This window comes from Nicotiana sylvestris, chromosome 3 (genome assembly GCF_000393655.2).
Source record: "Nicotiana sylvestris chromosome 3, ASM39365v2, whole genome shotgun sequence".
NCBI lineage: Eukaryota > Viridiplantae > Streptophyta > Magnoliopsida > Solanales > Solanaceae > Nicotiana > Nicotiana sylvestris.
The window spans coordinates 173,472,042-173,496,415 of record NC_091059.1 but is presented as its reverse complement, the minus strand read 5'-3'; the positions used below and the strand labels follow the sequence as shown (position 1 = coordinate 173,496,415).

General features: G+C 38.9%; 1 protein-coding gene across 1 annotated transcript; it reads right to left on the bottom strand.

Moving 5' to 3' along the window:
• Positions 1-1,019: 1,019 nt before the first annotated feature.
• On the bottom strand, positions 1,020-1,911 carry LOC104245884 (oleosin H2-like). The gene has a single exon (XM_009801581.2). It carries the CDS (start codon positions 1,685-1,687, stop codon positions 1,226-1,228), a length of 462 nt encoding a protein of 153 aa, XP_009799883.1. The 5' UTR covers positions 1,688-1,911; the 3' UTR covers positions 1,020-1,225.
• Between the last annotated feature and the right edge of the window lie 22,463 nt (positions 1,912-24,374).

The following is a 24,374-nucleotide window of genomic DNA, read 5'->3' as shown; positions in this document are numbered from 1 at the left end:
CTGTTCCTAGGATTAGGGTTTGATGAAGACATGATAGTACGAGGAAGAAGTAAATAAGAATTGAATATTCAGAGAACTTTATGTAAGAAAGACAAAGGTGAAAACTATATTTATACTAAGAAGCAACCGTCAAAGGAAAAGGTGCAATGATGAAAAGGTCATAATGAGAATTGATGTTTCGTAATTGGTGAAGTTATGAAAGAGCCTTGGAAAGCGCTGCAAAGTTGCAGAACCAATAAAAAGATGACGCGTGTAATAAGCATTAAATGGAAGTGACAATTGAAGCGTCGATTCCATAATAACATTAATGGCGGCAAATACTCCTGCTTTAAAATCCACTTTCTAAATATTTAATTGATGAATAAATGGCAAGTGGGGGAACTATCTGTATAGGGAAAAATTAAGTTTATATATATTGAAGTGATCGAAAGATGACATGTCATGATACGAATGTTGGTCAAAGAATGATGATTAGCAAAGAGGCACGAGTTGCAACAGATATGAGCAGAGGCACGAGTTGCAACAGATACGAGTAGTTACTCAAAAGACTCGACGCTCATACTTATTTAGATCCGCAAATTAAGGAGAATAAATCTCTGACAGCACATACAATATGTAATAAGCATTAAATACTAAAAATGTTAGAAAATCTGTATTAAATTACAATAATTATGTAACGTAATATTTAATACCTTTAATTGTACGTATATCTCGAAGATAGCTATAAAAAGGAGAAAACTAGTCATTTGTAGGAACACGAGAAATCATCTTAATATGCTGGTTTACTTTATTTTTTTTTCTGTCTATAACTTCTAAATTAAAGCTTTGACGAAGTTCTAACTTTTTGGTTAAACAATCCTTGACTGGAGACTCGGCTTCGGATTGATTTTTGAACATGAAAATGGAGAAAATTAATCCTGATTAAAAGAGATCATTTTTCCTCTAATGAGTGAATTAGTGGAACCGCAGAATTCAAAATAAACTATGGTTATAAAGCTCGCAAAAAAAAATTACGCTGCTGAAAAAAAAAACACCCTTTTATTACACGGAAAAACTAAATGCTGCAAACACTTAGAAGGAGGCATTAAAAACTACACAAAGTATAGAATACATGGACATAGTAATCGGAAAAGCACGGAAATTAAACACTCCAGATTTTATCTCATTTTGACTACAGCACCATTAGGATTTAGATCAGAGTACTTGCATGCATGTGATCAGCTGATCAAGTTCTAGCAGTTTCTTGAATCTTCTGGCCGACTCTCTGTCCCATATGACCAGCAGTGTCCTGCACCCTCCGCTTTCCATGCTCCATCTGCTCTCCAGCTGGACCTCTTATTCTCCTCATATAGTTAATAATCCACGAGAGCGACGACAGCGCCGTGATTCCAAAGGCGCCAGAAGTCAAGAATCCAGTGACGGCCAACGCGATCGTCAGGGCCGCCGGGACGAGAACCGGGCTGAACAGCAAGAAGACCGGCGTAGCGACGGCAAACCCAATGAGAGTTCCGGCGAGCGTCAGTCCAGCAAGGCAGAGGAGGGCCCCACCAACAGGGAAGAGAGTGACGACAGCAAGGACTTGGGATTTAGAGGGACCCCTTTGAGGAAGAAGGTTCTTGATTGCCTCCGTCGGGTGGCCAACTTGCATCTGCTGCTGTTGCTGGTGGCGCTGGTGTTGCTCAGCCATGGACGGCCGATTCTTTAATTAATAAAGATTGAAATGAATGATAGTAAATGAGAAGGTGGAAGATATGAGAGGGAGAGAAGAAGGTGGGGAGTGAATATAAAGAGAGAGGAGAATGGACGCGTGGGAGAAGGAGTGACACATGTTGGTGAGAAGGAGTGTAGCTTCTGCATGAGGAAATGGTTTTAGCAGAGAGATGGCTTCGAAAGTCTCAAGTCTGTTTGCCCTTTTGGCATTTCCCTCTTTTGTTATTTTCTTTGAGTGTTGGCAGTTGCTATTTCCTTTGCTTTTTTAATCTTTCCGGTCTATACTTTTTCCTTTTTTACGTGGTGGTTTTCTTACTTTCATCTCTACCTATTTCAATAGTTTTTCAATTTTACCTCAATTTTAAACCGACGGGATTTACTATTTATTTTTTCTAGCCCGAAATACTTTTTGTATAGTTTTTGAATATTTAAATTTTAATTTTATAATATTAAGTTGAACAAATCTAATTTAGCTTCAAAGTTTAATCAACTTGACTCTCAGTCCTTGGCCTTTGTCATGTGCGTCTTTCGTAGCATGTCTATCCTTGTCTTATGGCATGGCCAAACATAGCTCTCGCGACATACTTCCATCCTACATAGTGCAGTGTCGCCCCACAACTGCACGTCTAGGCCAACGGACCCTTGCTCGCCTAGCTGAACCCAAGCTAAGCTCACAAGCCGACACATGAGGCCCCTAAGAAAGGTGCTTCAAGTATCCAATCGGCACGGAGGTCTTCATCCATCATTTCGATAGCCCGCAGGGCATAACCGTCCCTCATGTCAAGCCTCCAGTGCCCGTTTGGTGCCCAACGCTGGCCCTAAAGCGATAAGTAAAATATGTCATTTAAATTGAAGCAAATGGAGTATATTATATTTATCGATTATTTTTTGCTTGAGTGATTGGACGAACTATTATGTTGGATCAATTCTTCTAATTCCATCAGATGGGTAGGAATAGAAGGGCCTTTCTGCTTTGGCCCAAGAAATTACTGTATTATTGTCTACGCTTGAGCGCTAGTTTGGGCTTTCTTAGATATGGTGCTGGGTTGGACTATTTTGACAATGGTATATTAGATTCTAATTGGACTTCAACTCTTAGTTTAGAGTCTCCACGAGAGGTGTATTCCTATAGTCCTAATTGAAATCTCAATTCGGATTTGTTATTTGGTAAATGCATCGTACACCACTTATGCTTATAGACTGTTTGAATAATTGCACGATCCAAATATGCTTGATAATCTGTATCTGTATTAGATAGATAGCAAAATTTAATTGGACTCAACTTTTATTAACTGCAACAAATCGTTCCATCCACCCACGGTCATTGTCATCATCCATGCTAGATAAATGAGCATGATGGCCACATTTGCTGAAATTTATCATTACCCCGCGAAAGATTTTGGGGGAATAAAGATTCATTACATGAGCTAAAGATAGCTCATCTCCCATCTCTTGGCACAAGCGCCAAAGACATGCAATTGTCTTCCACACAGAAGGACTTACTTGTGTCAAACATACCTGATAGCAGAGGCAGAACTCCATATTAACGGAGTCAGGCTCTCCACTCAAAGAGAACACACCCAAAGTAAAGGGAAACATGCAAAAATATGTAAAACCCTCCTTGGGTAGGGTCACTAGCTCTAATAGATCAGGAGCAACAATATCCAAATCACAACAGCGACAGTCTTCCTTCACAACAGGAATACTAGAAGAACGGATGGAAGAAGGATATCTGCCAACAACCCATGTGCGAGGGAAAGCCAAAGGGAATTTCTCTTCGAAGTCTTTTGTTGTAACAAGACTTCTAGGAATGATGGAATCCACCATTGGAGGAGCAGCATCCTCGGCTTTGTTCTTACCCTTTGAAGAGCTAATGTTCTTGAAGAAGAAGGCATTTGGATGAAAGAAAAGCGTTTTTGTTTCAAGGGAATTAAAGAAAGGTTTATTAACAACAAGAAAGGTTTTATAAAGTTTGGAAAATTATGGAGTATAAGGGGAGAAGGTTGATGCGTATAAGTAAAAGTTTTGGCGGCTAAATTCATGGTCATGATTACCTCGATAATCGGTAAAAGTTGTGCTGAATCGTGGGATGACGCGTGTTCGGAGCATTAAATATGGAGAGACGTGCGTCTAATCAACCGTCAGAAGCTTTCAGAGGGGATCATAGTAATTTTTGTCAAAAGAGTGTTTCTACCAACTTTTCAGTGACATAAAGTTATGTCACCGGAATTCAGAGGGACTATCTGTATAGTGTAAAATATACTATGCTACGTGGTCACCCACAAGAAGGACACATGGAACCTAAGACAGGGGATAGCCGAAACCGAAGGCAATTGTCCCATCTGTCACCGAAAAGAATAATGCTCAAAAGGATGCAATAAATACTCTTAGCCCGGTAGCATTTAATGGAGAATATGTCATAGTAATAAGTATGTTACCCATTACAAGGAATTTGACATTTATGCTCACATTTACATCTTCATCAATGACCCTCATAATTGACATTAAAGAAGGGCACGATCCTAAGACCTCCTTTCCTAGACATAGCTATAAATAGTGAGCTCTATTATCATTGTAAGGGGAGAAATTTCTGTCAAACCAATACTACAATCTACTCAAAGCTTTATTCAATTTTATATTCTTATTTTCTGTTCTTATTTTTTATTACTGTTGCGAGGCTTCACTACCAGAGTCGTTATTTCTATCATTTTGTCTTCCTATCAAGGTTAAGTGTTATATATTTTTTCAATTATCTTTTTATTTCAGGATTGGATTAATTCACTTGTCTAGAAATTACGTATAAATTTAACTGTACCGTTTACGAGTAAACAAAACAGATGGAGTATATTATATTTATCAATTATCTTTTGCTTAAGTGATTGGAACAATTATGTTGGATCAATTCTTCTAATTTCATACTTGGTAGGAATAGAAGGGCCTTTCTGCTGTGGCCCAAGAAACTACTGTATTATTGTCTATGCTTTGAGCGCTAGGTTGGGCTTTCTTAGATATGTTGCTGGGTTGGACTATTTTAACAATGCTATATTAGATTCTAATTGGACTTCAACTCTTAGTTTAGAGTCTCCACGCGAGGTGTATTCCTACCGTCCTAATTAAAATTTCAATTCGAATTTGTTATTTGGTAAATGCATCGTACGATACTTAGGGGTCGTTTGGTAGGGCGTATAAGAATAGTGCGGAATAAGGTGTATTAGTAATGTATGGATTAGTAATGCAAGTATTAGTAATACAAGCATTAGTTATGCAGATATTATTTCTTATCTACTGTTTGGTGTGGTGCGTTAAAATTATAATGCATTGCATAATATTTAAAAAAAAATAGTTGTTTACAAAAATGTCCTCCATATTCTCTAGCTTTAAGGGACTTTAAGGACAATTTTGTCTTTAACCATATTAATGCATGCATTAATAGCCTTGGTATTATTAATGTTGTGGTTATACATAGGTTAATACCAAGTATGATGTATAACTAATACAAGTATTAATTTTACACACGTTGAAAAAATGTACCAAACAAGTTATTAGTAATGCATAGAGCTAATGCTTGCATTATTTTTTTCTAATACCTCATACCAAACGACCCCTTATCCTTATTGTGATGACCCAAAAGGTCATCACTTGTTTTAAAACAAAACTTCTGTGTTCTAAGGCCTTGAAAACCTCATTTAGAGTCACCTCGATTTGCGTGCATAGTCCGAGCGCGTAGCTGGAAAGCTTAAATATGAAATTTTGTGAAAAATGATAAGTTTTGACTGTAAAATGAATAAATTTGACTTCGGTAAACATTTTAGGTAAATGGACCCGTATCCGTAATTTGATGGTCCCAGAGGGTCCATACGAAAATATGGGACTTAGACATATGTCCGGAATCGAATTCCGAGGTCCCGAGCCCGAGAAATGAATTTTTAAAGGAAATTATTTTTTGAAATTTTTTAAGGAAATTTGAAATGATGTTTGATTAGAAAGAGATGGTATCGGGCCTGTATTTTGGTTCCAACGCCCGATACAGGTATTATATATGGTTTAAGTCATTTCTATAAAGTTTGGTTGAAAACGGACGTCGTTTGACGTGATTTAGACCTAAATTGCTAAATTTGATACTTGATGAAGTTTGAGAAAAAGTTCTTGATTTTGAGGTTTGATTCATTGTTATTGAGGTTATTTTGGCAATTTGATCACACGGATAAGTTCGTATGATGTTGTTGAGTTAGTATGTGTGTTTGGTTAGGAGCCCCGAGGGCTCGAGTGTGTTTCGGCAAGTTTCGAACTTAGGAAAAAGTTGCAGATTCAGAGAAGTTGCAGGTCTCTGAAGCCAGGTCTCGCGGTTCGCAGTGGAAACTTCGCGGCCACGGTGGGGACTCCGCGACCGTGGTGGGATTTATGCGGTCCGCTGTGAGCAAGGCCAAGCCTCCGCGGCCGCGCTCGATTTCTTGTGGTCCGCGGTGGAGCTCCGCGGCCGCAATCCTTTTTATGCGGTCCGCGGTGGAGCTCCGCGGCCGCAGTCCGTTTTATGCGGTCCGCGGTAGAGCTCCGCGGCCGCAGTCCTTTTTATACGGTCCGTAGAGAGGGTCTGAGAGGAGTATATTTAAACGAACTTTTCAGTTATTTTTCACTTTCAAAACCTCAAAAACATAAGAGGCGATTTTTCAAATAACCTTTCTTCTCCAAATCAATTGTAAGTCATTTTTAACTAGTTTTCTTGAATCATTAACATCTTTTAACATGATTTCAACTTTAAATCAATTATTTTCATGGAAGAAATTTGGTGTTTTGGGTAGAACCTAGGTTTTTCACAAAAATGGGGATTTGGACCTCGATTTGAGGTCCGATTTCAAAATAAATTACATATTTGAGCTCGTGGGGGAATGGGTAATCGGGTTTAGGTCCGAATTTCGGGTTTGGACCAAGCTGGCCTAGGGTGGATTTTTGACTTTTTGGGAAAATCTTTATAAAACCTATTTTCATGCATTAGAATTGATTCATTTAGCATTTATTGATATTGTTAAGCAAATTGTGGCTAGATACAAGCGAGTTGGTGGTGGAAACAAGAGGTAAAGTGGTAATTGAGGCTTGAATTGTGCTCGTTGCATCGAGGTAAGTGTTTGGTCTAACCTTAGCTTGAGGGATTAGGAGTTGTGTCCTAATTGCTATTTGCTTCTTGTCGAGTACGACGTATAGGCATGGTGACGAGTATCTATACGTTGGTGTCAAGCATGATCGTGGGTCTTATATTGTGGTTTTCATGATTTCGTTGCATTATTCATGCCTTGGTGAAGATTCCTAATTGTTGTATAAAGCTTGTGGAAAGAATTGTGACCTATGAACATTGAGAAACGTTGGCTCAAGTTGTATAGTGAAATTGTGAAAGTACAGGTGACAATTGAACTTCTAGAGCATTGGCTCGAGTTGTGAAATGAGTTGTGAAAGAATAAGTGATAATCGAACCTCTAGAGCATTGACTCGAGTTGTGAAGTGAATTGTGAAGTAAAATTGAGAAAGAGTTATTAAAATGTTCCCTTGCCAGAATATTGTTGCTTTGTTAATTATCTCCCTTGCCGGGATGTTGAGATTATTGATGTTGTTCCCTTGCCGGGATTTAATTGTTTAATTGTGTTCCCTTGCCGGGATTTCTATTATTATTTTATTTATTCCCTTGCCCCTTTGTTTGTGATTGTTATTTGGGTGAGGAAGAGTGTTAAAGCACGAGGGGTGATGCCGTGTGTTGTTTGTTATTGTGAGGAAAGAGTGTAAAGCACGAAGGGTGATGCCGTGCCGCACGACGTACCATTCCGTGCCGATTCTATTGATTATATGGTGAGGAAAGAGAGTAAAGCACGAAGGGTGATGCCGTGCATATTTTGATTATATGATTGTTTTGGTGAGAACGAGAGTAAAAGCACGAAGGGTGATGCCGTGCAAATTGTTGATTTCTGCTTCCTTGTTGATATTCTAGTTATGTTATTTCTTTCCTTACTTGATGTCTTTCTATTCGGAAGTATTATCTCCCCCACAACATGTTTCCCCCTCCTACATTGATTGGTAATTTCTGTATTTCTTTTCCGATGTATATATATATATATATATGAACTGCACAAGTTTATTTGGAGTCTGGTCCTAGCCTCGTCACTACTTCACCGAGGTTAGGCTAGACACTTGCCAGCATATAGGGTCAATCGTGCTGATACTACACTCTGCACTGTGTGCAGATCCAGAAGCAACTTTTGGACAGTAGTTGGAGGGCTTCCTTCAGTCCACCCGGAGACCCAAGGTAGACCTGCAGGAGATCGCAGGCCCTGGTGTCCCCCTCTATCCCTTTTTCTCTATTTCATTTTCTTTCATTCAGAAATAGTGTATTGTATTTCTTCAGACCTTGTATGTAGTAACTCTTAGATAGTCTATGACACTATGACACCAGGTTTTGGGGTATTTGAGGTTTTAAAAGTTGTAATAGATGTAGCCTTAAGATATATAATTGTTGACTTTCGCTTATTTATTTAAAAATTTCACTTTTATCATATTATCGACTTGTGTTGTTAAAAAGAAGCAAAGATGAAAGTGTAGCAAGTAGTTAAGGTTTGACTTGCCTAGCTCCCATTAGTAGGCGTCATCACGACTCACGATGGTGGAAAATCCGGGTCGTGACACTTATAGACTTTTGAATAATTGCATGCTCCAAATATGCTTGACAATCTGTATTAGATAAATAGGAAAATTTAATTGAATTTGTTATAAATAGAATTGTATTTAAGGTGAATGTCTATATTTTAAAGAGATTTTGTGAGTTTGTTACTTGGTGGCTAAGTCACTTTTCCCCTATAAATAGAAGGATTCTATTCCATTATAATTCATCCCAAATCAATAAGAATTCTCTCTCCCTACTTTTCTCCGCCATACTCTTTTTTTTATTGTTTTATAACATGTTATCAGCACGCGACTCTAACCAATTCATTAGAGGCACCTACTTCGATCACCAGGCTTTGGGATACGTGCATGGTGCTCAACTTGTATATAATATTAAGCATAATGATTGTCAATTGTTCCATGAATTTCCTTCAGGAATAATTCTGGATTGAAGGTAAGTATTTTATCTTATTTTTCTCTTTCAAATTCTTGAATTCTATTATTTAATTTTAAATACAAGCAAAGACAATACATTTTAATTGAAATTCAGTGTTTGTAAAAAAATATAACCACCCAAAGTGGTAAAATTTGTATGTCTTGACATAATCAAATTCATGTATGATTACAAGCAGAAGAAGTGGAAACCCGTCCTATTGGCTTTGCTTCATTTTCATTCCCTTAAAGAGAACGTGATAGCAGTATGCAATAAGTCTGAAAGAAGCCAAAATTATTACCGTGAAGGTATATGGATATGGACATGATAATAAACGAAATTATAATCGTCATCAATTTGATAATGAGAATAATAAGGATTCTCAAAATAATCTGTCACCCTGTGAAAGTAATGTTTGTTATGGATTTGACATGATATTTGTAAAGCACATATAAATAATTAAGGTCCATTCATAATGTGAATGTGATAACATGTAATTTATGAATACATATTCATTATTGGAAGAACATGAACGTGCTAGTAGTAGTGAATATACTACACTCACCTCTAGAAGGAGGTTTGAGATGAAATAAAAAAATAATTTCATTATTTTGGGATGAATGGTCATTGATCACGTAGGTAATGTGAATATGCTAAAATATTATGGCAATGTGATTATTACTGGACAAAAGCAATGGAAGCAACATATCTTGCCTATAATAATTTTGACCATGACAATAATGATATAACTTTCTCTTTAAAAGATATAGTTGACATATAGATGTTGATGAATATGTAGTAGTACAAAATTAATTGAGAGTTTTGGAAGAACCAATTATACTATTTTGGAGAAATAAATTGATTATCAATAAGGTATTGTGTTATAGTAAGTCTCAAAGAAACTTATTTAATTTCTAAAGTATTCGCAAAAGTGATTGGTTATGTTGAGACTACAAATAAAGGAAAGATTTAATATCTTCTATTACTACAACTTGTAGCGGAATAATATGTATATGAAAAGTTACTCACTTTATTCTCCAGTTTGTACTACACAAATAAAATAATGCTACAAGAAAATAGAAGTTTATTGATATAAAAACCCATATCATAATATACTTGGAATTTATTGATAATTGCACGCGTTATGGTGTAAACCTTAAGTTTATCAATATTGACAATTTATTCAGATGGCAAAATTCATTTAGCTATGTTAATTTAAGTATGATATGCAAAAATAAAAGAGAATTCACATGGGTAAATATTAAAGAATTAGAAAGTTCTGTACGAATTCTCTTATGTTGTTTGTTCTCATTAAATAGTAGACCAACTAAAATTGGTATTGGATCCCATGAATACCAAAAATATCAAAGGTGAATATGAACCCATTCATTAGCCATGTATACTAGATAAAATGCATCTATGAGATGGTACATGCGCGATTATTATTAACTCGCAATTTAGTATTTGCCAGATAACTTGCTGAATAATTTAATTTAGAGCATATTCCAGATTTTTTATTCTAGATAGTTCATCTTGACAAGTTGGTTTATCACAATTGGTTTAGCAAAATTATTGATTGAGTGCTTCCACTTAATAGTTGTCACGACCCGAATTTTCTACCCGAGGGAGTCATGATGGAGCCTACTAGTAAAAGCTAGGCAAACCAATTGTTCCAATTACTTAACATTTTCATATATTTGAATCCCTTAACAATGGTGAGCAAACATCATATAAACAACGGAAATATAAAGCAGAAGACTGAGACGTAACAATTTAATAATTATACCAATGCCAATCCATAACATAAGCTACCCAGAACTGGTGTCACAATATCACAGACTGTCCAGAAATACTACAAATAAAGGTCCGAAAGATAAATACAACACTATCTATGAAATACATAAAAGAAACAGAATGGAAAGATAGAAGGAGACGCTAGGGCATGCGGACGCCTGCAGGACTACCTCGGGTCGCCTAAATAGACTAAAGGCAACAACCTCACTGCGGTCCAAAAGCTGCAGCACTGGAATCTACACACAGTGCAGAGTGTAGTATCAGCACAACCGACCCCATGTGTTGGTAAGTGCCTAGCCTAACCTCGGTGAAGTAGTGACGAGACTAGGACCAAACTACTAAATAAATCTGTGCAGTTAAATCATATACAACGGAAAAATAAAAGCAGATATTTACAGTTAAAGATGAGAGGGGGAAAGCATGTTGTGGGGAGTATCAGATAACAACAGAATACCAATAGAGAAATGTAAAGAAAAACCATAATTCAATTACCAACAAGAATAAGGAAAAGAAACACAATATTCACTTCCATTTCTTTCTTGTTGCGGCATGCAATCCAGTCCCAATTTATGTAATTCCGTTGCGGCGTGCAACCCGATCCCATTTCATATAATACCGTTGCGGCGTACAACCCGATCCCATTTCATATATTGCCGTTGTGACGTGCAACCCAATCCCATTTCATATATTACCGTTGCGGCGTGTAACCCGATCCCATTTCATATAATACCGTTGCGGCGTACAACCCGATCCTATTTCATATAATACAGTTGCGGCGTGTAACCCGATCCCATTTCATATATTACCATTGCGGTGTGCAACCCGATCCCATATACAATTCAACATCAGTCATAAAATCCGGCAAGGGAACAAGAGTATAACAATAACATTCCGGCAAGGGAGACAATATCATAAACAATAACATCCGGTAAGGGAGAAAATATCATAAACAATAACATCCCGGCAAGGGAACCAACAATGATAATCAGCATATTAAGCATGAACAAATCACAACGGAGTCATAACAATTACAATATGAGACTCACGGGCATGCTTGACACTGACATATAGATACTCATCACCATGCCTATACGTCGTACTCCACAATTAACACATAGAAAATAAGACACAACTCCTAATCCCTCAAGCTAAGGTTAGAGCAAACACTTACCTAGGTTCCACAAAACAATTCAAGCCTCAACTACCGCTTTACCTCTTGTTTCCACCACCAATTCGTTTGTATCTAGCCACAAGTTACTTAACTATATCAATAAATGCTAAATAAATCAATTCTAATGCATGAAAATAAGTTTTCCAATGATTTTCCCAAAAAGTCAAAAATCGACCTCGGGACCATATGGTCAAAACTCGAGGTTCAAACCAAAAACCGATTACCCATTCACCCACGAACTCAAATATATGATTTGTTTTGAAATCGGACCTCAAATCGAGGTCCAAATCCCCAAAATTCAAAAATTATATGTTTTACCCAAAACACCCAATTTCCCCCATGAAAACCCTTGATTTTGAGTTGAAATCATGTGAAAAGATGTTATAGATTAAAGAAAACGAGTTAGAAATGACTTACAATCGATTTGGAGAAGAACTTTTCTTAAGAAAATCGCCCAAGAGAGTTTAAGTTTTGAAAAAGTTGTAAAAGTGGTTGAAATCCCGTCTGAAATTCATTTAGCAGGTCTCTGATGTCGCAATTGCGACCAGGGTTTTCAATTGCGACCAGGGTTTGCAATTGCAAACCCTTAAGAAATCTACTTCGTTCGCATTTGCGAAGGTATTGTCGCATTTGCGATATCTCAATTTTGATAAAGGTGTCTCATTGTGACTTCTGACATGTACTGAAGACTTCGCATTTGCGAAGTATACCTCACATTTGGGAGGTAATGCTGGCCCTGGGTTCTTCGCATTTGCAACCAAATCTTCGCATTTGCGAACCCTGCTTGCATCGCAATTGCGATGCCTGATCTCACATTTGCGAGATCAGAGGCCTGCTACACACCTGCAACACACCAGCAATTCTCCTAAGTTCAATTTCACTCCGTGGCCTATCCAAAACTCACCCAAGCCCTTGGGGCTCCAAACCAAACATGCACCCTTATACGGACTTGCCCACGCAATCAAATCATCAAAATAACCTCAACAATTACAAGTTTAGCATCAAAATCAAAGGAAATCTCAAGAACTTTCAAAGTTTCAAATTTTACAACTAAGGTTCCGAATCACATCATATTACCTCTGTTTCTTACTTTATTTTATAGGCTCAACTTAAATGTCATATAAGACCTGTACCGGGCTCCGAAACCAAAATACGGGCCCGATACCATAAAATTCAAACACACTCAAATTTCTAAAAACACTTATAATTTCAGTTAAATAATTTTCTTCAAAAATTGATTTCTCGGGCTTGGGACCTCGAAATTCAATTCCGGTCATACGCTCAAGCCCCATATTTTCCTATAGACCCTCCAGGACCGTCGAATTAAGGGTCCGAGTCCGTTTACCCAAAATATTGACCGAAGTCAACTTAAATTCAATTTAAAAGCAAAATTTATTATTTTTCAATAATTTTCACATAATGGCTTTCTAGATACACGCCCGAACTGTGCACGCAATATGAGGTGAGACAAAAATGAGGTTTTAAGGCCTCAGAACACAGAATTTATTTTCAAAACAAGTGATGACCTATTGGGTCATCACATTCTCCACTTCTAAAACAATTCTCGAACGTATATAAGAAGGAAGTACCTGAGTTAGAGAAAACATGGGGATATTGGCTCAGCATATCGGACTCAGACTCCCAGGTCTCTGCCTCAACAGGCTGACCTCTCCAGTGAACACGAATAGAAGGGAAACTCTTCGATCTCAATTGTCGAACCTGCCGGTCTAGAATAGCTACTGACTCATCCTCATAGGACAAGTCCTTGTCCAACTGGACAGTGCTGAAGTCTAACACGTGGGATGCATCACCGTGATACTTCTGAAGCATGGACACATGAAGCACTGGATGCACAACTGATAAGCTCGGTGGCAACACAAGTCTGTAAGCCACCTCTCCCACTCAATCAATAATCTCAAACAGACCAATGAATCTAGGGCTAAGCTTTCCCCTCTTCCCAAACCTCATCACACCCTTCATAGGCGACACCCGAAGCAACACCCGCTCGTCGACCATGAATGCCATATCACGAACCTTACGGTCGGCATAACTCTTTTGCCTAGACTATGTTGTACCAAGCCTATCCTGAATGATCCTGACCTTGTCCAAGGCCTCATGTACTAGATCCGTACCCAACAACCGAGCCTCTCCTGGCTCAAACCATCCAACCAACGACCGACATTGCCTACCATATAAAGCCTCATAAGGAGCTATCTGGATGCTTGATCGGGTCCAACCCTATACCACTACAAAGTGGCAAGAGCGGTCGATGAAGCTTTTACCCGAGAAGGTCGGGATCGAATCCACAGGGAGCTAGAATGTTTGGGATTTGGATTTCTATCTAAACTAGTAGTGCATAGTGCTCTTAATTACACTTCCAATCATATTTGTTTGTTTGTTACTTCTAATTTTATGCTAATGATATGCGAAATTTAACTAAGTATGTATGCTTGTAAGGTTTTCTAAATGGTTAAAGGGCACTAGGGGAGTGACTTTCTCCTAGGTGAATACTTGACGGGTTCTATAGCCTAAGGCAAAGTTGTTATGTTGGGGATTGCGATATAGCCAATGCACGAAACTACTCACTCTATTCTTCTCGGTAGCTTGAGTGACTTTGCCCTAATTGACTTTCTCAAGACCAATTGGGTGTCAAAATGTGCAAGCAATAAAGGCTCAAATCGGGTATTACTATCTCTAGGTTTAACCCTTTAATTAGGGCTATCAATTTCTTGAATACACCCCAATTCCTTGTTAGACTAATTTTCCTAGACTCAAGCTCTCTTTCTCAATAAAAGACCAAGTCAGAAAAGCACAAATTAGTGTTTGTAACCACTAATTCAACACGGAAAACACAAATCAGTCCAAATACCAACTACCCATAAACATCTAAGCCTTAAAACAAAAGACCCATCAAACCCCCACACTAGGGTTGAGCCACAACCCTAGCTAATGGGTCTAGCTACTCATAATAATGGAAGAAATTAGAGATTTAGATGAAGAATAACCCATATAATATGATTACAAACTAAGATATTGAAGATTCAGTGTTAATCTAGCTACAAATTACTCAAAATGGACTAAAACCGCCGTTCACGTGCTCTGCTAAGATAAAGATACCCTAAAATTTGAAAAAGAACTATTTATACAAGGCATAATTTTTTGGACAAAAATACCCCTGACGGAGGTACCACAGACCGCGAAAAATGCACCGCGGCCGTGGTGAGGCTTTTTAGCTCTATTACTCAGTCTCTGAACCTGGCAACCACAGATTACATAAAATGCACCGTGCCCATGGTTGCTTCACTACGGTCCGCACAAAATGGACCGCGGATCGCAATGGCTTCTAACTTCAAAACTCCTAGCACTCTAAATCCCCTCTCCGCGGATCACATAAAATAGATTGCGGCCGAAAAGAGGATACTGCGGCCGTGGAGAATCTACCGCGACCCGCAGTGCTTAAGCTTCCAAAAGTGCACCTCTCTGAATTTTTCCACCGCGGACCGCACTAAATGGACTACGGCCTCGGTGGGTCTGTTGCAGCTATATCAGTGCCTTGACTTGTTCTTGGTACTGTGCAGGTTTTACTCCTTTTTGAGCTGGTTTTGACTACTTGTCATTTTTTTGACCAAACCTGCAAACAAGCACAACATGTTCGGGTTTACCTGTATACATTTTTAGTCCAAAACTCAAGCTAAAAGGAATATAAAATAGACTAGAATACCTAGTTATCAACTCCCCCAAACTTAAGCTTTTGCTTGTCCTCGAGCAAACAAAGTAATTCCCACCTCCTTAAGAATACAACCAAGAAAATTTAGCTGACCTAAAGTGACTTCATCTAGCATCAATTGGGACTAACAATTTCCCTCAAATCAAATGAATCATTAACAACATTCAACCTTTTAAGCACCATGGTTTTAGTGCGATATAAGAGTATCAAGAGTTGACTCAACTCATCAAGGAAACTCTTTCTACTACTTTGGTCGTTATGGAACCCAAACTCATACTCCTGAACTCTCCATAAGCAAACCTCACTTTTAGTTTCTAGCACTCAGAACGAGGATTGTGGAAAGCACACTCATCTCTCTCAAAGAAAGGTCACAAGTCCAGCTCTAAGTACCATGAGCTTGTCCCTTATGTGAGTCACCACTAATATAAGATTCATTCAACTCAAGATCATACAGGGATTTTGTGGAGATATAGTGAAGGCTTTTGGTCCATGGTAGGAAATATTTGGTCTAAGTAGGTTCCATCTTCCCTTAAGCACTTCATTTTTTCATTTTGGCATACATTCTCTTAACTTTTTGAGTCATTTACTTCTTTCTTAGGGGGTTAGAGAGACACACTGTTACTCTTTCTTGTTCATTTCAAACCTTTTTCTCTTTTCTAAACTTTCCACACCTTTCATCTCTTTACTTTTATTGAATCCCTTCATTTCTTCTATATTGTTCATTCTTTTTGACTTTTTGATTTTCTTTCTTTTCACTGCCCTTCCTTTTCTTCATTATGTACCTTTACCACTTTGTTGCATTCCTCGTCTCTTCCCCCAAACTTATGTTTTTGCCTTGTGTTAAGGAAAGATCGGGTGCCAAAAGAGGGTCCTTTTAGCACTGGTAAAGGCTTGTATCATGGTCTTTGAAAGAAAAAGGGCTATGGCTCAAAAGGGTTGACTAGGTATATTATCATTGTTAGGCTATGGAAGTTTTCAAGATATCATTCAGATCAAGGAGAGCCTATAATCACTTCTCAAGTCAAACTGCACTTAATATTTCGCCTAGACAAACATTCCGGGCAAGTTCTAGACTATTGGCACGAGACTTGAACTTGGACTTGCAATTCAAATTCTCACCACACAAGCTATGGGACTGCTAAAGAGACTGATTTGGGGGCCCACAACAATCTTAGCTAAGATTTGAGCAACATGAATGGTCCCGAAAAATCACTTGATGATTATTGGCCAACGCAAGAGTCTCAAGGTCACAACTTTCACCATCCTATACACAACAATTTGTTTTTGACCATAAGATCAAAGGCAAATGTGTTAGTCCCAAGTGAAGCTTTGGGTGAGGCACTATTACTCATTAGCTACTGTTTACACAAAAACAAAAAGAAAACAGACTTAAACCCTTAAGAAGGTTGTCATGTCATCCATCATCGGGAAGAGCCACCTGGTTCATACAAATCCACCTCTGGAAAGAACCATGACATTAAGAAAACTAAAGGCTTATTGAACGCAAAACTCAAAATAAGAAGCTATCAAAACGAAATAAGAAGTTATGAAAGAAAAAATGCGGAAAGTAGAATGAATATGTATAAGAGGGGATTTAGATGAATATACATAAGGGGGAATGAATATATACATCAGAAAGTAACTATATATACAGACCAAGGTTGCAAAGTATGAAAATTGAAATAAACTGGTAAAATTATATACATACCAAAAGTAAAAAAAAACATAATAAAAAGAAAATAGTATCATATTTGCAACCCAACATCATCAAAATAGGGCTACCCTTCAAATGAAATCTAGCATTGTCCTCAATGCTAACTAACCAAAAATAGCTCAAGAAAAGATAAATAGTAAAGAGAAACTCCCTATTGATCCTGGGTCTTCATGGGATCATGAGCCTGGTTGTCCAGAAGCTCCTTGAAAGTCTCCTCCACTAAGGCTGGAACCTGTGGCTGTGGGGGTACGGACTGGGCTTCCACTGAGCTAGAAAGCACAAACAACTTAGAAGTAGCTTCCTGCATCCAGTTATTGATACTGGCAAGGGTTTGGCTCAAATGGTGGGCAGTCAACGGGTAGGCTAAAGATGAGGGGATATTTAGAGCAGTGGCAGTAGAGGGTCCTAGGGCAATGTCAGGTGTAGCTGAGGGAGGCTGAGAAGAATCCACTACTATTGCTGGCTCTTCAGACTGGCCAGTAGAAGCAGTGGCTTTGCCTTTAGGATATTTTCCTTTTGGGTTATCATCACCCTTGAGGCTGTACCATGAGAAAGGCATCTTTGGCTTCACCTTCACATCAAACTTCCTTTTCTCCATATCTTGGTCCTTGAAGTACATTGTTAGGAAATTTGGGAATGGGTAGGATCTATCACCTTCATTACCACCCTTGTGATCACCTTAGACATAACATTCCCGATGTTGATCGGGTACCCCGCTATGATAGAATCCACCAATATTGCACGGGAGATAGGTAGAGAGTTCTCACGAGTAGTAGGGTCCAACCTGCTGCATATGAAGGTCTCCCACCCCTTTGCCTCGAAGTTTAAAGTTCGCCTCAAAATTGAGACTCCTAATGTTAACCATGCTAGGGTGGTACCTGGGATACAAGGTATTCTACCAACCACGAACGGCCTCATCTAATGCTACCTTTTATAAGTACAATGTTTCATCTTCCCCCGGAAAGCCATGTAGTCATTGATGGTCTTCCCATCGAACTTCACTGTCAAATTCCGCACCTTAGTCACTTTAGTGCCCTTTTTGATGTGGGCAGCATTAGCGTAGAACTCCTTGACTAAGGGCTCATTTGCCTCCTCGACTGTGCTTGTGAAATATTCCCAGCCTAGTCTCTCTCTGAATTGCCTCTTCACATTAGGGTTGTGAGGCAGAAGGTCCTTCTCAATGAATTTCCTATCAAGTATCAATTTCCTCTTGGGATACCACTCTCGGAACTTGTGGTAAGCAATCTCACTAACAAACTTATCCTGCCAAGCCTCCTGGTTCCTAGTTCTCTCCACCCCCCAGTTTGGGGCACACCCCTTCCTTCTTCAGCAATGGGATCCTCCCCGGGTGTTGAAGCTGATACTGCACTATCACTGCTCTTTGTTGAGCCCTCAGACGACTCAGAAGAAATTTGAACTGAAGCTTGAGCAGTTGGAGAGTCCGGAGGTGTGGGCATATCTCTCAATCTATGCCTCTCCGGCCAGTCAGGAACATACTCCGGCACAAAATCGGAGTCAGATGCCTCCCGGAAGGGCAAATACTCACTTCTCTCTAAATGGAAAACAACTCTATCTACAGCCTTTATTGACTTTCTGGTGTCCCCAATTGCTTTCCGGACTTGGGGGGTCAATTTGATCATACCTCGTCCCCTACCCTGGGAGGACTCTCCTTTGCCTTTCTATTTGTCACATCCGCCTCATGATTTAACCATTGTATGCAAGGAGAATTCATTCAGTTTTTATTAGTATCACAGTACTAGAAGAAGCAGTGAAAATTATGATTGAAATCAGCTAATTGCGGACCACACAAAATAGCATTGAAGCCGCAAAGGAACCACCGTGGACCGCACAAAGTGGCACCGCGGTCCGTATTGAGGTGGGGGTCACAATACCCACTTTCTTATTTAGGGCACCGCGGACCGCAAAAAAATGTTGTGCGGCCAGGGTAAGGCACCGCGGACCACGAAAAATTGACCGTGGCCGCGGTCCTTAACATTCAGCTCTCTGAAGTTTTACCACCGCAGACTGCGAAAAATCACACCGCGGACCGCAGAGAGGCACAGCGGGCCGCAAGAAATCCACCGCGGACCGCGGTAAGCCATACTCAGCAACACCAACCTAGGGTTTCAGCATTTTTCTCATTTTAAGCCTAAATTCACATATCATCAACCCACTAGGTATTCAATCATTATTCTTAACTAATTAACCATAATCTAAACATATTATACAACCCTAAGCTAAAAATTAAAAGAAAAAGGGAAGAAGAAGAAAGAGAACTAACAAATAAAAAGAAAATAAAACAAAGTTAAAAACTAGGGAAAGATTCAAATTACCAGTAATGAGATGCAGTAAAGATGAATGAGAATCAATGATTGAATTTGCACAGTTAGGGCATGATGAACAGTAGTTTTTCCTATTTAGAAAGCAAAGGATCGAAAAATGTAAATGAAGGCCTACGGTCCAATTTATAGAAAAAGGACCTAGGACCCACGTTACCTGCCCATTGCGGACCATACAAAATGCACCACAGTCCGTGTTACATAAACATATGAAGCACTGGGGAGGCAGTTACTGCAGACTGCAAGAAATGTTCTGTGGCCGCGGTGACAATATTTAGAGAACCTCCACTTTTGACCATTCAAGATTGCGGACCGCAATGAAATATTACCCCCAAAACAAGGCCATTGCGGCCGCAAAAAATTCATTGCGGCAGTAGTCCAAACTTCAGAGAGTGCAACATTTTTCCAATTTGGTCCTGCACTGCATCAAAACAACCCTACACACATCTCACAACCAATTAGTCCAACAACAAATCCTACACTAAAAAGAAAATCAAAGAAAGACACATGGGTTGCCTCCCAAGAAGCGCCTGATTTAACGTCGCGGCACGACGCAGGTTACCATCAAATCACTTTAGATGGATCAGTGCCACCACGTGGCTGTCATCAATCTTGCCAAGGTAGTGCTTGACTCTGTGCCCATTAACTCTAAAGACCTCCCCATTTTTGTTTTTCAAGTCAAGTGCACCAAACGGAGTCACAAGCACCACTTCAAAAGGTCCACTCCATTTCGACTTAAGCTTTTCCGGAAACAAACATAATCGAGAATTGAACAAGAGAACCAAATCACCCACTTTGAACTCCTTGCCACGAGCATACTTATCATGAAGGTAATTCATCTTGTCCTTGTACACAGGCGAACTAGAGTAGACATGGAATCGGAATTCATCAAGTTCATTAAGCTTCTCCGCACGAAGATTTGCTGACACATTCCATTTAAGATTCAGCTTCCTCAAAGCCCACATGGCCTTGTGCTCTAACTCAAATGGTAGATGGCAAGCTTTCCCAAACACCAACCGGTACAGAGACATACCAATCAGAGTCTTGTAAGCAGTCCTATAAGCCCATAGAGCATCATCCAATTTCTTTGACCAATCGGTCCTATTTGCATTGACCGTCTTTGACAATATACTCTTGATTTCCTTATTTGAGACTTCAACTTGGCCACTCGCCTGAGGATGATAAAGGGTAGAAGCTTTGTGATTGACACCATACTTTGGAAGCAAAGTGTCAAAAGCTCTATTGCAAAAATGAGACCCCCCATCACTTATGGTTGCTCGAGGAGTGCTGAATCTAATAAAAATGTTCCTCTTGAGAAAAGCAACCACACTCCGGGCCTAATTATTGGGTAAAGCCATGGCTTCAACCCACTTTGAAACATAGTCAACTATCACTAGAATGTATGTGTTCCCACACGAACTAACAAACGGGCCCATGAAATTAATGCCCCACACATCAAAAATATCAATGTTGAGAATAGTATTGAGAGGCATCTCATCTTTCTTCGAAATTCTACCCGCTCTTTGACATTCGTCGCATCTCTTCACAAGTTCACTTGCATCTTTGTACAAAGTTGGCCAGTAAAACCCACAACTAAGAACCTTCAAAGCGGTCCTCACCCCACCATGATGACCACCATAGGGAGAGGAATGACAAGCCTCTAAGATACTTAATTGCTCCTCCTCCAGTGTCGACACCCCCTTTTTCTCTAACCGTGGGGTCAGAAATCGGTTATACGACATTGGGAGGACAACTCTATTCCCTTTCGAGAATTGGATTTAGAAGTTGAAGAGTCGCCACCTAATGATTATAGTGCATTAGGACACTTTTTAGAAGAGCTTGAGTTGGAAAACCAGAGATTAGGGTGAGGGCTAGAAATTACCCTGAGGGGAAGGTGTTAGGCACCCCTCAAGATCCACAAGTGTGGTTCCCGGCCATGCTACAATTGTGACTTTAAGAAGGCAAGTAGAAAAATAAAGCAAAGGGCTTCACATAGTTTGGCAAAAAAGTTTAAGAGTTGAAGAAGTAGAGAGTATAGAAAATTAGTTTTAAAAGAAAGCTTAAAGATTAACAAGTAAAGGGGAAAGGGGTCCTAGGTTTGTGATTAATATGGATCACTTCAATGCAATACCCAACAATCACTCCTCAAAAGAGGGGTCGCACGTGATATTAGCACATCGGTCATCATCTCCATATTCTACCCTTCCCACCCCGTAAAGGTTATTTAAACGCGTGATTGGGTCATGAAAGCTTATTGCGTGCTGTACCCATCCCATCCTATAAGTCCTAGAGGGTATTTAGGACCACTATTCCTACGAGATAAGGACTAGGCTGAACCCTTAGGTTTAAAGGACAAAATGCTAGACGACATACATAACAAGTAGGACTACACATAAAGGAATCATACAAAGGTGAATAAGTGGCTCACAAATCCTTCCACAAGTAAACATGTAATTAGAACGTCTCAAACACATTTAAGGTCTTAAAGATAAGAGTTAAAAAAAACAGGAATGCCGGAAAAAGATAAGCTTCAGTGAAAGCAGAAGGTTTAATAAAAAAAACTCAACGGCCCAAAGAATGTTTGACTTGCAGAAATACAACTAAGAGGGCAACAGTTGAGTAAGTAAAAGGTAAGGGAATTGTTAAAACATCGTTTGAAGAAAGTAGAGATTTGAAAATACAGCAGTTTGAAATAACACGTTCCTGGATAGAAAGATAACTTAGTAGCTTGAAAGCTTAATAGGGCGAGACTCAGAAAATTAGTGAGAGGGTATAAATATGAAACTGGTTTCTAGATAGAGAGATTTTCAAAGAAAGAGTGAACTTTAGAGAGGCAAACAAGAAACAGAGTTTAGAAAGTTAAAAGAGGCTGATAGTTTGAAATTGATAAAACAAAATCAATCAATTTTTATTAGGCCTAAAGCTTGCCTAGGCGTCATATGTATCGCCTACTTGAAAAGGTGAACATGCATATTAATTCCAATTTTTTAAAGAGAAGACGCAGTTTAGCCCAAACTTGTGTTATTAAATTAAACAACTGGCGAGGTGTTCACCAATTGCAACTCATATGAAATAAAATCCTAAGCAACATGATGTCTAATGCACATAAAGCTCTTAAAACATGATCTCTAAATGCAGTAGTAATTTTTTATAATAGTTGTTTGTTGGTTACTAATCGTGATTACGAAATGAGTATAATAACAATCTGAAAGTAAAGAGCCTAGAGCATGATTTCTATATGTAAGATGCATGTCCTATACATAGTTTCTATTGCACAAATAGGTAAGTAAAGCCCTATAGACATGTTTTTTGCCCATTACTTAAACTAGGCATGTGTAATCCCACCCAATTTCACTATAGCCCCATTCAGTTGTTTACAAGTTATTACAAACCATGATAGCTGAATTACATAAGTAAAGAAAAATAAGAAGTTACTCTATAGGGAGCCTTTAACCAGGCCCAATCTTCCAACCTCACTTCTTTCGAGTTTCACAACCTTTGCCATGGTTTGGGTGCGGCAAAGCTCCCTAAGGGCCCATTGAGATCCTTGGCCAATACCAGCACCCAAACACTATCAAAATGTTGAACAAGTGAAGTGTGGGATTCCCAGCCTTGTGCATCAAAGTTCAATGAGTACTCAAGGGTATCCAAGGCAATGCTTCCACGAAGGGAGTTGAACCTAAACTTTAGGATTAGTGAGAGTGCGTGACATAGATTTTAAAGAAATTGAGTTGAAAAACAGTTTTAAAAAAATGATCCATGTAGAACCAGTTTTGAAAGAAAACAATATGAGAATTTTGACAATCTTAGAGCCAAAATACCACATATAGTTCAGGGAAGTAAACACAAATAGGGAAAAAGGGAAGTGGGGACAAGTAGTTCACATGTAAGAGCATAGACACCAGAGAAAACACTTCAGCCTTCAACAGTCATACTCCCTCCCAAATAGATTCAGGATTATTTAATAGCTAGGATGGGTTATGAATACAGACTGATAACGTATTGGGGTTAGGGGTAAAGAAGAAATGTATTAACAAGTAAAGGAAACATAGATAGGCTGAACTACGGGAAAGATGATCACATCAATGAATTAGCAAAAAGCATGCTAATTGCAATGAAGACAGCAGAACCATAAGTAGAAGCATGAAAGAAATAAGATAAAGTGCAGTATGTATAAAAACATACTGTTTTGGAAGCTGTAAATCAAATAGAGGGAATACTAGTCGAGGATGAGATAATATAGAGTAGTAGTGTGCAGAGAAGTAGAGCAGTAGTATGCAGACCAAGCAAGTAGCAATGTATAGAGCAGTAGAATAGTAGAGCAGTCCTAAAATCACTCAGTCTTGGCTTTCAGCCGACTGAGTAATCAGTAGTCAACAGGGGAAGTGAGAGAGGATGTGTAGAGAAACAAGAGAGAACAGTGAGTATGCTTATGTGTGTAAGGGAGAGTTCAGAATACTGAATGTCTCTTTTGTTAAAGAGAGGGTAGAGTACATATAGCTCTTGAAAATAAGTGGAAAATAAGGTAATACGGATAGACTGATTATAATTATAGAAAGAATACTTATTAGAATCAATTAAAAACTCGGATTTCCTTCAATTAGGGAGTCATAGCTCAAACGGTACAAATTGCATCAAATAAGAAAGATGTTTGCAAGACCAATATTTCCTTAACATGAATAGCATGAATCATGTAATAGGGACTAAGTACAAAATAATTACAAGTAAGGAAAGTAAAATAAAAGTATATTGTGCACATAAATAGACAGATTACAGACGAATAAAAAAAATTGGTTCAGGAAGTCATAGACGAGATTGAGAATCACAGGGAATCAGCACTAAGT

Excerpts from the sequence above, each read along its gene's own strand:
- LOC104245884 (XM_009801581.2), bottom strand. The coding sequence starts at position 1,687 with ATGGCTGAGCAACACCAGCGCCACCAGCAACAGCAGCAGATGCAAGTT.